This window comes from Podarcis cretensis (genome assembly GCF_951804945.1).
Source record: "Podarcis cretensis genome assembly, chromosome: Z".
In the NCBI taxonomy this organism is placed as follows: Eukaryota; Metazoa; Chordata; class Lepidosauria; order Squamata; family Lacertidae; genus Podarcis; species Podarcis cretensis.
In genome coordinates, this window is record NC_137184.1 from 47,224,467 (window position 1) to 47,240,416 (window position 15,950).

The 15,950-nt window shown below is 46.6% G+C and overlaps 1 protein-coding gene across 5 annotated transcripts in view; it reads left to right on the plus strand.

Moving 5' to 3' along the window:
- The first annotated feature begins 7,854 nt into the window (after window positions 1-7,854).
- DLG3 (discs large MAGUK scaffold protein 3) overlaps window positions 7,855-15,950 on the plus strand; it is a 117,255-nt gene continuing 109,159 nt past the window's right edge. For 4 of the 5 annotated variants that reach the window (XM_079962704.1, XM_079962711.1, XM_079962707.1 and 1 more), the window contains exons 1-2: window positions 7,855-7,976; window positions 11,812-11,943. In XM_079962704.1, coding sequence (XP_079818830.1) covers window positions 7,961-7,976; window positions 11,812-11,943 — 148 coding nt within the window. In that variant the 5' untranslated portion in view covers window positions 7,855-7,960. The remainder of the gene's footprint in view (window positions 7,977-11,811; window positions 11,944-15,950) is intronic. The other variant, XM_079962710.1, reaches the window with a different exon arrangement.

Here is a 15,950-nt window from a genome sequence, read left to right on the forward strand (position 1 = left end):
CCCTTAACAAACTAGAGCTTCCAGGATTCTCTGGCAGAGGCCATGGCTGTTTAAAGTAGTACCATCAAGTTTTCAATGTATGGTATGAATGTGCCCATTCTCTCCTCTTCCTCTTTCTTCCTCTCTCTCTCCCTCTCTCTCTAAATGAAGACAGGGAATCTGGAGAGTATAATCCATGTTGGGGATAGAGAAGACCTGCCTATGGCATTCCATCTCTCTGTCTGTTCCACATGGAAGACCATTTGCTAGCTTATTACAAATAAAAAAGGAAGAATACATTTTCCTGTAACATTTTTATTCATACAATTTTTTCTAGGCCCTCTCTTCATCAAAAGAATTCTAGGGTAATATATATATATATATATATATATATATGAATGAAATTAACCTGTGTATCATAAGTGAGCATAGAAATGAAATACATCAAGGCAAAACAGAATGGAACTCAATTCAAAAATCATCCACTATCTAAAATGCCTAGGAAAACAGAAGGATCTTCACCTGGGCCAGTGCTTCTAATCCCAATGTATGGCTCTTTGTGAAGGTCATTCCAATGCTGGGATAGCCTACCACTACCAAAATGATGTTCTTGGGATAGGGTCTTTCCAGAAGGCCTTGGAGGATGGGTAAACTGGCATGGGAAGAAGCTTTTTCCAGGCATAAATCAGTTCTAAAATAGACATATATATGCCAAATTTGGGTGTGCTTACTTAACCAAAACCATTTTTTTAAAAAGGTAAAGGACCCCTGACAGTTAATTCCAGTTGCGAACGACTCTGGGGTTGCGGTGCTCATCTTACTTTACTGGCCGAGGGAGCCGATATTTGTCCACAGACAGTTTTTCCGGGTCATGCGGTTAGCATGACTAAGCCGCTTCTGGCGAAGCAGGGCAGCGCATGGAAACACCATTTACCTTCCCACTGGAGTGGTACCTATTTATCTACTTGCACTTGATGTGCTTTTGAACTGCAGGAGCAGGGACCGAGCAACGGGAGCTCACCCCGTTGTGGGGTTTCGAACCGCTGACCTTCTGATCAGCAAGCCCTAGGCTCAGTGGTTTAGACCACAGCACCACCCACATCCAAAACCATGTTTAGCAGCTGCCAAAAACAGAACAGTGAAGTTTCAATGGGCAGGGGGTTCCAAAGTATTCACTACCATGCTGAAGGATAAGCATCAGTCTGCTTAGCTGAACCAGCTGACTTCTCTCCCTCCTATTAGGAAAAGGCTTTGTAGGTAGGCAAAGTTTGGGCTACCAATGTTCTCTTCATCCCTGCCCCCTATAATTATGTTGACAGATCTCCCCACTAACAACCAAAGCAAGGTTGGTGACAAAATAAAAGTGCTATTCTTGGAAGTTTCTCAAGCCAACCACCTGCCCTGAGGCTGAGAACAACCCAAGCTGCATCTCCTAAATTCCTGGGAGTGATAATCTGCCCTTTCCCACAGGGTCATGATTGCTTCCTTCAACTACTTTACATTTGTCTGTGATGATGACTAAAAGCTCCTAATGGAGAAGGCCTGCATGTTTCATGCAGCAGTTCCCTATTTTCTAAGGGGCAGAAAATAACACTGTTGAGTATTAATGTGAGTTTGTTACATAGCTAGGCTGGAGATAAAGCCACTCAATGGGAAGGTTTCGGTAAATCTTTAACAAAAAAGAGGGCCTGAAAGCAAAACGGTTTCCTTAAAGCAGGAAGGAAGAGGTGTGTGGGTGGTGTATATTTTGCTTCAAAAATGTTGATTCAGCATCCAGCATCTCCGTGATTTCCACTGAATGCCAAATATTGATTCTGCTTCTGCTTCTGCTGTCAGAAATTTTTTTTTAAAAAAAAAGAACAACACTTCTGCATCAGACCAATGATCAAACTTGGCCTGCAGCCTCTTATTATAATTGCCACCGAGATGTCCATGGAAAGACAAGAAGTATTTCATGAATGGGGGGCAGGATGTCACTAAAAAACCCAAAAATTGTTGGTTGATTGGGTAGGGTAAAGGAAAAACATAAGATAAAATAAAAAGGAATTCTCTGGATGCCTAAGTACTTTTTTGGTCCAAGTCCTCTTCAGCGAGAGAGCCATAGTAGAGATATAATATCACAAAACATGCAGCAAAGTAAAATGTGGAAATATAGCCTGTTAGACCTTTAAAATATCCCCTTCTAGGTTACTTCCAAATTTCCCCACCTCCTTTAGCATAGAAAGAGACCACATGTTTGGTAAGTTAAAAATGGGTTACTTACAAACTTTTCAATGGTCAGATTCATGTGCTTTTCCATACAGCAGCACGACAGGCAGCATAACTTAGGTTCCAAAAATTGTAAATGTTTTTAAATCATTTGTATAATAACACAAAGATGGATTGTTTACACCATGCAGTCTAAGCTTGGAGAATCCAAGCACCTGGTAGACTGTGCTATTTTTTTTAATATAAAAAAGAGGTGCCAGAACTTACCATGAACACCTCCCTTGTTCTCTTAGAATGGCAATGGCACCCACCTGAGAGGTGCTGTAGCACCCTGCTTGTGGTTAACACTTAGCTGGAATGAAATATTCAACGCAGCAACAGAGAAATTAAAATAATAATTTATTTGTCAGACAAATAAATATGAGGCACAGTGGTATATGGTTACCAAGCTCTGGCCTGGCCTCCTGCCATTCTGGCCAGCACTTATATTTCCTTAATCCAGCCCCCTTGCTCCTCCTGTGGCTGCCTCTGTCCAATCAGCCTGGTTGAAATTCCTATTGGCTGTTTGCTAGAACCAATCACAAAAGATACACCCATTTCCTTCTGTTCTTTTATGGGAATCAAAAAGCTATATATTCTTCTATCTATAAATGACAAATAAGTAGTAATATATCTTACATGTGTCTCAACAAGGAATCTTAATTACCAGCTCACCTCTTGCCCTCCTTGCCCTATTGCCTTCCAAAACAGATGGTTAATCTTGAATTTTTATCTTAAACATATGTCAAGGATTTTGAGTTCACATCAACATTGAGAGATCTCCTTCATTTGAAGGTTTCTAAACAAAAGGCCTGACAACCATATATCAGGAGTGCTCGATGGCGTCTCCTGTCTGGCAGGAGGTTGGGCTGGTGGCTGACTTAATTTCAGGATAGTTACAACTCTTACAACTATATGAAATAAGAATCTAGCATTTCTTAAATCCTTTGCATAATTATATTTAAGCTAATATATTTAATACATAAATAACCTTTTAAAAGGAAAAGAAATCTTAAAAGGATCTTAGTTTAAGAAAGAAACAGCTTTAGAAAAGACTTCCCAAAAATGTTCTCTTTCTGCCAGCCAGACCAGTTGCTTTTTCACTGCTCTTGACCTTTTTAACCTTAGGAAGAAGATATGGCTCATTTTACTATTTATCCACCCTTAATTTGTAGGGTCAGTGTAACCTTGGCTGTCAGCCTGTAATTCCCTTTTTACGACTTTGAGAATTGTTTTCTGCTATAAATCAGGGGGGCCCCTTGTCTAGGAGTAAAAACATTGCCAAGGTTCTTAGGCAGCTGCTCTTCTGCCTGGCATGAACATTTGAAAATCTTTAAGCTCATTTTAAAATACAAGCCCTGATTAAACATATAAGCTTTAATAAAAATGCAAGCTTATGATTAGATGCCTCAGTGCCAGAACTGAGTTCTGGTGGGCTTGTGCTGAAAATAAGCCCTGCTGGCAGGGGTCACATGATGGAATGTGGGGGATTGAAGAGTTTGGTTTCCCTTCCTCCCAAGGTGGGGAGAATGACCTCCTTAAACCTGGTAGGACAGCTTACTCTATGGTCTTAACCCCTTCATGCATTAATTAGACTTCAGCATGTTGGTTACATGTATGAGGCTGATTTATCCCACAAAAGCTTCACAGCAACCTTGTAAGATAAATTAGACTAGTTCCCAAACCTTTTCAGTCTCACCCCCCTTTGGTTCCATAAACTCACCCCCAATGCCCCATACCATACCTCATAAGAAGCATTATTCAGAATAGCATATTGCACAACCCAGTAAGGAAGTTAATAACGCAATAAAATTCAGAACCGTAACAATTGTTTGTTTATTAAAAATCTAATTAAAACTGTTTAGTTTAATTAAGTCAACAAAACTAATGAACTTAATCCAGTGATATTAGCTTTTCCTGCTACCCCCTTGCCTCATAGCACACATCCCTCCCCCAGCTAATCCCACCACCCACTTTGGGAACCCCTGAGTTGGGCTAAGAGAGACTGACCAGCCCAAGGTCACCCAGACACCTCTGTTAGCGAGTGGGAATGAAACCTGTGTCTACTCAGTTTTAGTCTGCCAAGGTCCCATTTTGAACTTTGGCTGCGTTCACAAGGCAGTTAATCCCACTTCCCTGGTAGTTTCCTTGCTAAATTCCCACATTATATTTGAGATATGATATCATGTAAAAGCCACTTCTGGAAAAATTCTTGGAATCTAGTGCTGCATGCCACCCCCAATCTCCAAGTGGTGCAAGATTTCAGGGGTTCCAGAAGCTTACCCAGCATTCCTGTTTTCTTTTGGAATCAGATGCAGTGGGGACTATGTTGTCTTTCTAATATATGGTTTGTTTACACAAATACAGGGGCATAGTGGGGCAGGGGTGGGGGGAGCACGAACCAGGAGCCCCTACACAGGCACCTCCAGTGCAGCATGGCCCAGTGCTCCTCTCCATGGGCACCACTGCATTGGATGGGGGGGGGGGGTTGTCCATAAAGGGTTGTGCCAGCTGGCTGGGCTTCCCCCTGAGCAGGCAGGCAGGCAATCAGCTCAGCATAGCCCTGCTTTGCTTTTATGGGGTGGATTCGCTCTGGCAGCATTGGTGGCGAGGGTATGGGCTGGTGCGGCAGGCTCTTACACACACACACACACACACACACACACACGTGTGTGCCCATATACGCAGGACCACCAGCAACCAACACTATGCTGCTGCACATCTTTGCAACCTGAGCCTGCAATGGAGAGCTTCACAGCATTGATACCCAAAAGGGTGGTCTTGCTACTGCCTTGGATTCAAACAGAAATCACACATTGCTCTGTTTCTCTTGGCCCCAGCTTGCAGCTTTGCTTCTAGCTCACATCACTTCACTCTCAGCTCTCAACTTTGTCGTAATCTTCCCATGAGTTGATGGAGGGGACTCCGCTCCACCTTCTTGCACAGAACCTTTTCCTTTGTTCCTTTTGGTGGTCTATCACCTCACCAGAAGCCAGCTTGGCTGTTCCAGGAATCTGAAGAGGACTCAGGCATTCATCCTAATCCTCCCCCCAAAACTCATAACATCAGTGTATGTTTAGCACTCATTTCCATATTGCTAGATTCTGGGGGGTAAATCTGCTTGCAGCCCCCTTAACCCAGAAAATTTTGGGAATAAAGCAACAAAGCAACAGTATACCAACATACTGCTGTTTCCTGCTCTTATCATGGGGATCTGATTTGATCCCAGAATCCCTTACAACGTCCCTATTTTCATTGGAGAAATGTTGGAGGGTATGGTGTCATCCGACCCCTGCGCTATCTGAAGGCAGCTGTGAATGGGCAATTTTTAAAATGTTTTATTTTATTTTTATACGTGTTGGAAGCCACCCAGAGTGGCTGGGGAAACCCAGTCAGATGGGTGGAGTATCAATAGTAAAATAATGTTGTTGTTGTTTAGTCGTTTAGTCGTGTCCGACTCTTCATGATCCCATGGACCAGAGCACGCCAGGCACTTCTGTCTTCCACTGTCTCCCACAGTTTGGTCAGACTCATGTTTGTAGCTTCGAGAACACTGTCTAACCATCTCGTCCTCTGTCGTCCCCTTCTCCTTGTGCCCTCCATCTTTCCCAACATCAGGGTCTTTTCCAGGGAGTCTTCTCTTCTCATGAGGTGGCCAAAGTACAGGAGCCCTCAGCCTCACGATCTGTCCTTCCAGTGAGCACTCAGGGCTAATTTCCTTAAGAATGGATAGGTTTGATCTTCTTACAGTCCATGGGACTCTCAAGAGTCTCCTCCAGCACCATAATTCAATAATAATAATAATAATAATAATAATAATAATAATAATAATAATAATAATAGAAGAATAGGATGTCCCTATATTCATCAGAGAAACGTTGGAGGGTATGGCAATGTTGTCCAATGATGCTTGTTGTTGTACCACAACAGACCCACTGGTGTGAATGAGAGAGATGGGGACAGGGTGCAGATTTGAACCCAGCTCCCCCCCCCCCCGCTTCTGTCGTAATCTGGCCCTTTTACCTTTACACCACAATCATACTGAGTAAACTGGATACACCCCAATGGCTCACTAGCCTTTATTTTAAGTTTCCTGACTAATCTCCATTCAAGATATATGGATAAATTGATTCCTATCCCCAAACTAACAAACAAAACCACCTTTAGAACACTCAAATGCTTTTAAAAGTTATTTTGGCAACCGTTTCCATGGTAAAATTACAGGCGCCCCATGATACTCATTTGGTATTTGTAAGAAATCAATCTTTTAATGTGGTAGTCCTACATTAAATCCTATTTAAACACCCTAGGAGCCAACTCCTAGGGGCTAAGGCCCCTTTGTGCCCCCCAATAAAATATTTTAGGGGGCTGCTCGGTCCCCAGAGTTGATGGGCACTGCCATTCAAAGAGTGTGAATGTGCAGCGTCATGTGATCTATTACGTGGGGCGGGGCGTACCTGGGTCTATTTTATTGAAGTTGGCACAAGGAACTCTCTAAAATGTTTGACTTTACCCCCGATGGTACACTCTTTCATTGTATCTGAAGGCAGGCAGATGCCAGCAATAAGTGTGGCAGCACCCACACTTTGGAACTCCAGGCCGAGTGAAACATCCCCGTGGCAGTAGTGACATCAGGCGGCGAGCCACCTTCGTTGTGCTCTTTCCGGCTTGTGCTAAAAACATTTCCCGTTAGGCAATCCTATCCATCTACGCTGAATGTTGACACGTTTCAATCTGGTTTTTAGCTCACTGATTTAAAAGAACAAAACACCCGTATATTTTAAATAGTTGTTCTTAAATGTTTTTACTGATAATTTTTATTGTTGTATTCTTTTTGTAAGGTTTTGTGACAATCAAGCCTTACATAAGACCTGAAAAATAAATATGATGCTTGTTTTTTCGCTCCAGGACTCAGTCGCTCAACCTTCTCGCTCCCATAAAAGGTACAGGGTAATAATGAAAAACGCGCGTCTTCTTCCTCTTCGCCCCGCCCCCTGCCTTCACCTTGGGCCGCGCGCATTGCCATTGGACCGTGTCCATGCACGCGTGGCAAGGCTTGGGCGGCGCTTAGGCAAGCATCTGTTGATCGAATAGTGAGGGAAACACATGGCAGGTACTCGCTAAACTTAGGGCACTGAAGGGGGAAAGTTTTGGGTGGTCACTTTTAGTTATCAAAGGGTGCTGGCAGCATCCTGGAGGCGGGACGAAACTGGACACGGCATGGGGTGCGTGTGTCCGGGGCTAGAGCCACGTTTCCTGGCTTCAGAGCCTCCGTCTCCCCGGGCAAAGCATTTGCAGCTCTCGCATCCTCTGCAAAGCCCTGGGATCGAGGTTCGAGGGGTGTTTCCCCGTCTCGTCCCGTAGGTTTGGTGTGCGTGGTATCCAGCGCCCGTGAGTGGCGGTCTCTTTGGGAAACGAATCGCAAAAGCGAACGTGGCTGCCCTTTGCAGGGCGTTTGGAAGAGTGACATTTCAGCCGTCATGATTTTCTGGGAGAAAGGGTGGGCAGGGAACACCTCCATCGCTCTTTGGGCGCGTGAACCCCGCCGGCCGGCCGACTGTCCCGCCCAGAAAGTCGGAGCCCGGCCCCTTCGCCCTCCTCCGCCTCTTCCCCGCCCTCCGTCCCTCCGTCCGGACAGGGCGGCCCCTCAAGGCAACGCCACCCGCCCAGCCTCCTCCCCTCTTATCTCGGAGAGCGTAGTGGAGATAACGGCGGGGGCGCCCCCGCCCGGGCCATGACCAGCCGGAGAGGTAAGAGGGTGCCGGGGGGCGGCGAGTTGTCGTGCCCGGGCCCCTGAGGCGGAAGGGGGCGGCTGTGGTGCGCACTGTTCTCTGTGCTCTCCCCTCCTCAAGGCCTCTGGATCCCTTCCCCAGCTAGAGAGTGAATGCCTATGAATGGGGCCGTGTCTTTCCCAAACTTATTGCAAGGCAGTAATTTCCTGCTGTCACCTGAGATGCCACCTTTTGATCTTCCTGGCAGGGCTGGTGTGACGCTTTTCCTGGAGACAAAGTTGTGGAAAGCCCTTCTGGGGGCACCCGCCTGGCATCCTGTATGGGGTTGCCTCCAGAATTTCATTGACAGGGTTTCTGTGCCTGTTAACAGCTGCACCTCAGGGAGAAGCATTTTCCAGCAGGGACAAAGTGCTGGAGTCAAAGGCCCAGAAGCCACTCTCTAACTTTGCTACCTGCTACTGTACAGTAATGTGATTTGCACAGCCAGGCCACGATTACAGCCATTGAAGGCCTTGGCTAAGAGACCTGGGGAGACTCAGACTTAATAGCATCTGATCATGAGAAGCAAAACCCAATTCTTCCCTATATCTATTCAGTGAAAGTAGAACATTGCTGAAATCTTGGCCTTGGTAAAAAGACTGCTTGTAAATTTATAACCTTTATCAAGTTTACAAAAGTATGGAATTAATGGAGACATTCACAACATTCATAGAGGAATCATTGTACTATGGTATATGCAAAGTCAGAACAGTTTCTATCAAGCTCTTTTTGATGCAAACTTCTCAATTATACTATTAAAATCAGTAACTAAACTTACCAGTAAACTTACGATATCTCTGTTTGAGGATTGAATAAAATAATTGGTTTACACAAGGTGGAATTGTTGGGTATAATTTTGAATAATGTTTTGAATAATTTTCTATAGCTGTTTCTTTTTCAGTTTATTATTAACCCCCCCCTTTTTTTTTTGCAAGAGGCTGATGCCCTGTAGTTTATGAGGCTGTGGGCTCTAGCCTGCTCAGCTCATACGTAAATCAGGAACTGTGCACACACATCCAGGTCTTGGATTGTCATTGCCAATGCAGTGCCCATCAGATTTGTGGACTACAACTCCCATAATCCTTGATCATTGGCCATGCTGTCTGGGGCAAATAGGCGTTGTAGTCCAAAATGTTTAGAGGGCAACACATTGGTTACTCCTGGGATAGAGTCCTGGATTGTAGGTGGTGAGATTCAAATCCCTGCTCAGTCCCAAAGGTATAAACCTTTGACCTGCCGCTGCCTCTCAGCTGACCTGCCTTGCAAGGCTGTTGTGAGGATATAAAAGGGAGGCTGCTTAAAGAGTGGGGCAAATAATATAATTAACAACTTCCTGCAAAGCTTCTCTATCCCTGGGCAAGGAGGAACAATGATCTGACTCAGTCCATTCTCCTAGCAGCCTTAGTCTCTTGTCAAAAAAAAATATGTAACCAGCAGCTTAGATGCCCTTTATTTACTTCACAAAACTTACATACCGCTCAGCTGTGATAAAACCTTAGAGTGATTTACAAAAAGAAGAAAACCATAGGATTATCAGTAAAGAAAGAAAGAAAAACAGTTGAAAATAAGTGTTTAAAACATTCAAAAAATAATTGAGATCAACAGCAAGCTAAAGAGCAGCTGAAAACATATGTTAACATGTCTGGCTAAGCTTGCCTAAAGAAAAATGTTTTTTAGCAGGTGCCAAAAAAGTACAGTGAAGGCACCTGTTTGATGTCAATAGGCAGGGAGTTCCAACCTGCAGGTGCTGTTGCACAGAATGAGTATTGTGTGGCACCTGCAACAGTCCTAGTTCCCCAGATTGTTTCAGTTGAGTGGGCATTTGTAGAGTAAGGCGATTTCTCTTAAAATAGAATGCCCACCCAGTGCCTGCCTGGAACAGAGAAGCAGGGTCCAGGTGACTTAAGGTAAGGACATGTGTTTCTGCACTTGGAAAACCCCTTATATTGCTCTGATCTCATGAAGCCTTCCAACAGTGTGAACTAGTGTCTTTTTAATTCTGAGGGTGGTACAGGAAGAGTGTGAACCCTTCTGCAAGGGTTCTGGGCAAAGAGGTTGTCCACCCCTACAGAAAACAGCAGACAGCTGCGGGTGAGTAATAAGTGCTTTCCTAGGATGCACAGCCCATTTATGGCAGGGGACACAATGTGGGTCCCAGCATCAGAAGAGCCCTGCAACTAGAGCTGGCCAAAGGCACATTTAGTCAAGTATCCTGTTCTTCCAGTAGCCAGAAGGATGCCCCGATAGGAAAACTGCAAGCAGGACCTGAGTGCAACAGCAGCACTCTCCCTGCTTGTGATTCCTGGCAACTGGTATTTACACTGTTCAAAATTAGCCAGTCACATTGTGCACCTGCCTTTCAACCACTTGTGACCAAGCGAAGATGCCTAGGTGCCAGGATGGCACCTGATATCTCCACCATCTGGGGATCATCGGATCTGGACTGCTTTCACACACTAATATGCCCATCCCAAAGAGTTCTGTCAGTTATATTTTATTTGCACAATTGGGACGAGTTCCTGGAACCAAAATGCCTATTTCTGTGCAGCCTGAACAAGAGCAGTCACCATTAAGAAAAAGAGATCAGAATAAGCCAGTATATATGTGGACTCTGCCTGGATCAAGTGATTCTTCTTCTGTAAGTTCTCAAAGCTCAAAGCTCACTAGCCAGAATCAATCACAGTCAGTCCATCATTTGAAAAATAAGACTTTAGAGCCAGCTGCCCTTAAAATGGCAACTAGATATTCCATTTTGACAACTACAACATTGGTTTAAGGAGCCATTCGGCACCTAACTTATATATCTGAGTTTCTAACACACTGAAGCATGCTGCCTCCAACCGTGAAGGCAGAGCTTAGCTGTGTTCGTTGTCCTCCCCGCAAGTAAAGCACAATCCATAGCCCACTTGAGATTCCATAGCAGACAAATCAATGCTTATGTGGTTGGCTTTGAAACAGAAAGGTTTGCAAACTCCTGGATTGGAAGAAGGAAATCTCCCAACATCTCCAGCTTTCTTCCTGAGGTGTGGTAGCATGTTGTGAGAAGTGATTGTCTCAGGGTCCTGAGCACTTGCAGACACAGCCCTCTTGTTCTGGGATCTGTACCCCCTGCTGGGAGCAAGAGAGCTACAAGCTCAGAGGATGGGCTCAGCTGCCCTCTTGTTTGACTCCTCCCAGGAGCTGGTACAGACGCCCTTTGTTTTAGGGCTGTCCCTCACAAAGGGAAGCCCCCCTCCATGCGCTGGTCTGGGGGACAGATGCTTCTTGAGGGCAGCAGAACCCACAGGAGGCTAGGGAGGCATCTGAACTTAGCCGTTGGTTGATCAGGATCTCTGAGAGCCCTTTTCTAGAGTTGTAAGAAGCTCTTTGGATTTTTTTAGGGGGACAAAATAAAAGTGAGTGTGTGTTATACAGAGTGTCTGTATAAGGCAGATAAACCAAATAGACCAGCAGTATAAGACTTGGTCTAAGGAAATCCTGTTGGTTGGTTGGTTGGTTGGTTGGTTGGTTGGTTGGTTGGTTTTTAAACAAACAAGCACACACTGGAACCAAGTTGCATGGACTCCACAAATGTGATTCATTGTAAGGTGGATATAAAACAGGGTTAGGTGAATTTGTGGAGAAGGGCAGCTGTTGGCTGTGACAGTGAGATGGAACCTTCCTTTCCAAAGGCAGTCTACCTCTGCCCACATAACAGGGGCAAACGATGTCAGCAGTGGGGCATGAGGGGGCGTGGCCTGCTGCCTGGTTAGGGCTGGCAGCACCTGCCTGTGTGCAGGCATTGTGCTTTATAGCTCTGATCCTGTCTTGGCAGACACCCAGCGGGCTGTGGAGATCCTGGCAAGGTACCAGGGGAGTCTGCAGTCCCCGGCGGAGCGGCCTCTGCAAGTCTCCATCGAGAAAGTGGTTCACGTCTTCCAGAGCGAGCTCTTCCAGGCGCTGCTAGGTAAGGGTGCCTTGCAGCTGTACAGAGCCAAAGCACCTGGGCATGCTTTGTGGGCAGATGGGCAGGGGGTGGAGGGCGGAGAGCAGTAGCTGTTTCTGCGCCTCTTGCAGGTCTCCCCGTGCCAGAGCTGTTTGTTACACAGGTGCTCGGATGAGCGGCTTCAGCGATTTGTACACATGATCACAGGGTTCTGCGACCTTCTGTCAAGCCGGCAGGAACTAGAGCGGGCTGTGCTGTCTGAGCAGAGCTTCCTATACAGCTGTTGATGATTTACCTGGCCATAGCCATGCCCCAAATCAAATTTGACTGGCGGGGGAAACATTGGTTGCTCCCCTCCCCACGCCCAGCTGGACAATAGAGCAGCTTTTGCTGACCTGATGTCCCCCAGCTGTGCTGAACTGCAACTTATTTGTTTATTTATTGCTCCATATACACCTTCCGTCTCTCTCCCTCCAAGGGGTTCTCCTGCCCTTCATTTAATCCCCACAACAATCCTGTGAGGCTGGGTTAGCATGAGAGGCAGTGACTGGACTAAAGTCATCCAGTGAAAGCTTCATGGCCAAGTGAGGGAATTTGCACCGTGGTTTCCAAGGACCTGGTCCAATGCTCTGACCACTTCACCACCACTCGCTCCATCAGCCCCAACGATGGAAGTTGTAGTCCAACACATCTGGAGGGACCCTGTTTGGCGCTTCCCACGGTTTTCAGGCCCCCCACGCCCTCGGATCCATAAACTTATCCCCAGTGCCCTCACCCATCCCTATAAGAATCACTATTCATAATAGTAGGTTGCCCGACCCACTGCTGTTGGCATCCCTCTGTCCTGAGAGACAGTGGGGTGTGCCTCTGGGGGTGAAGTCAAACTGCTGCAGTAGCCAAACCAAAGGTATCTCTCTGGGGTGCAAGCCTGGGCAGTGTGTCTGGAGGTCCTGGACTGCTCAGACGACAAGATCCCTCTCAACCTCGTCGATCTGGTTCAAAGGAAAGCAGAGCAAGGTGTTTGGCACCAGCTTGGCTGCAGGAGTTGCTGGAAGGAGGCGTACAAGGCACCATCCAACCATCTTAGGAACACCACTCTGGATTTGTGCAGGGTTTACTCCTTAAGGAAAATAATAGCACAATAGTATTTTTAAAAAATGAGAATTAGTTGCATGTTTATTCAAAATCCAATTAAAGCAGTTGAGTTTAATTGATTCAGTGGTGCCAGCTTTGCAAATTCTGACAGTCAATTAGACCCTGCTCCCCACTTTCCTTTTAGAACCCCACTTTGTATTCCGCCTCTAGGGGGCAGTACCATCCGCTTTGGGAACCACTACTCTGTAGCATCAAATGGCAGCTGCTCTATGTAGGGCACAGAACATTGTTGGTCTATGTCCCTCTCCTGCCCTCTGGTAACAAATGCTTGAATTACCTGGGAAATTATTGATGCAACCTTCAAGCCCCACTTCCTCCTTGACTCCCCAGTTTTAGCCATATCCTTCTCCCCACTCCAGTCTTCTTAAAAAACAGTAACCAAGGGGAGTGTCCTAAAAGGTAGGGAAGTAGGTAAGGTGCCATTCATGCTAATAATAGTGTTTGTTATCGTTCATTTTCAAGTGCTTTACACAATTTTAGCTACTGGTAGTACTATCAGCAGCCCTGTAGCATGTCTGTATGGTTGTGAATTCAGGGGGATTGGTCTGCACGATGGATGCCCAAATCTCCTCTTAATTCCTGGGGTCCTGGATCTATCAAGGGTTACAATCTAATGGAGGATTCAATTGTTGGGCTAGTCAGGCAAGGGTCATAGTTGTCATCTAAGTACCTTAAGTACAGTTGGTCATTAGTATAACAAAGAAAATGGCTCTGTGCCAGAGAGCAGATGGGTGGTGTTAAGTTAGAAAGACAAAAGCCAGAGTGGAGAGTTGTGTGTGAGAGAGAGCTGGAAGTTAGAAGCAGGTGCAAGCCAGAGAGGGAGAGCCATGCTTGATTTCTCCTGGAATCCAAGGCTGTGATTGGGACAACAAAGACTTTCTTGGTTGTTAATGCTGTGAGCCCCTCCAGCGTAGGCTCAGGTTGTGCATATGTGTGAATAAGTCATATGTCATAAAGACACCACAGTCTCCGCTGAACCTCATTCCTAGGAAACTGAACCCTGGGTATATGCCTGGAACCCATGCCTTATAGAGTTTCCTAAAAACAAGGATAGCAATAGGCTCTGTTTCAGTTGTTGACTTTAGAAATTGGGGAGGTGGTGGGAGGAGATTTTGAAGAAGGTTTTGGTGGACCTGAGCCACATTTACACCATACATTTAAAGCACTTTAAGAACTCATGGCTTCCCCCAAAGGATTATGGGAGCTGTGGTTTGTTAAGGGTGCTGGGAGTTTTCCGGAGACCCCCTATTCCCCTCAAAGCTATAGTTCCACTATGTGTGGTTGGACCATCAATTCCTCTTCACAAGGGACTTGGGAACTGTAGCTTTGCAAGGGGAATAGGGGACCGCCTAAAACCAATCTGCACCCTTAACAAACTACAGCTCCCAGAGTATTTTAGGGGAAGCCATGGTTGTTTAAAGTGGTATTGCCATGCTTCAAAACTGTTTTGTGAATGTGGCCCTAGAGCAGGGGGATGGACCTGCACCACTCCCCAATAGTTGGCCTAACATTCTGGGGAGAAAAGGGGCTGACCATTCCCAAAAAGAGGCACACCCTACTCCCCTAGTTTGCAATGCTGCACTAGGAGCACCAGTTGGCATAGCAATAAGAGCTGTCCAGAGCCTATGCCACTGGGCAGGATACATGAGGGAGAAGTTTGGGGGATACTAAATGGGATACTGTATGTGGGTTCCTGTCAGGCCAAGGCTTGCTCTGATGGCTTTTCCAGGTGGGAGCCACCTGAAGGAGGGATTCAGCCCTGCCCAGCTCAGTGGGAGCAACCAGCACAAGAGAGCAGGGCATGTCTGGCTGTAGCAAAGCCGCCAGCTGCTGCTGTTGCTGCTTCCACTCAGGAATGTGAGACCCCGGCCCTGCGCACAGAGGGAGTGCCTGGGCCTCCACCTCCCCGCTGCCTCCTCCTCCTCTCAGCTTTTCCTGGCTGAGCTTGGGTAGCTGCCAAGCTGCTCCCATTCCCCTTCAATAGGCACAGTGGTGGTGGTGACAGCGACACACCAGCCAACCGTGATAAGTGAGGGCACATGTCAGGTTCTCTGGGAAGCCCCTGCTTGCTGCCTAGGTGGCTTTCCCACGTGGACTATGCTGCTCCAAGAAGATTATCGAAGGCAAATGTGGAAATGGAAGGGCCATATAACTACTTGGGCTTGTGCCGGTGCTTCTGACTAGGTGTGGGAGTATGGAGGAGGGGGCTGGGGAACAGCAGGCACCACCTTGAGAATGGGGTTATGGAAGGGGTAGGGAAGGGGTAGCACTGCTGGTGGGGGACACATTATGCTCCTTCTGGTGTGGTTTGCCCACTTTTGGTCCCCACCCTGCACTTAGCTCTCAGCTTTCAGCTGGGGGCCCCAGAAGCTGTCAGCATGAGACAGCGGCTACGCCTCATGAAACTGCTTCAACTGGCTGGCTAAACCAGGTGAGGGGAGCTGATGGGTCTCAAACCCTTGTTGAGTTAGGGGCTTGCCCTGCATGCAAAGACAAGCTCTGGTAGATTGAGAGGATGAGATCAATGGTGGGTCCAGCAGTCAAGAAGGCGGTTTCTGCATGTGCTGTGGAGGGAAACTTGGGGCAGGTGGGGCTCATCCACTTGGGAAGGTAGAAAATCCAGAAGGAGGAATAGTCTGGTCCTAAACCTCCACTGTCTTGTGGAATATCTTCAGGAGAAGAAAAAGCTAAGAAGCAAACTCTACATAATTCCAGAGTGGTGTCCCTAAGATGGTTGGATGGGCCTTGTTCGCCTACTTCTGGCAACTGCAGCCAAGCGGGTGCCGAACGTCTTGCGCTGCTTTCCTTTGAGCCACATCAGTGAGGCCGAGAGGGGAGTCTTGTCCTCTGGGCAGCCCAGGAGCTCCAGACAC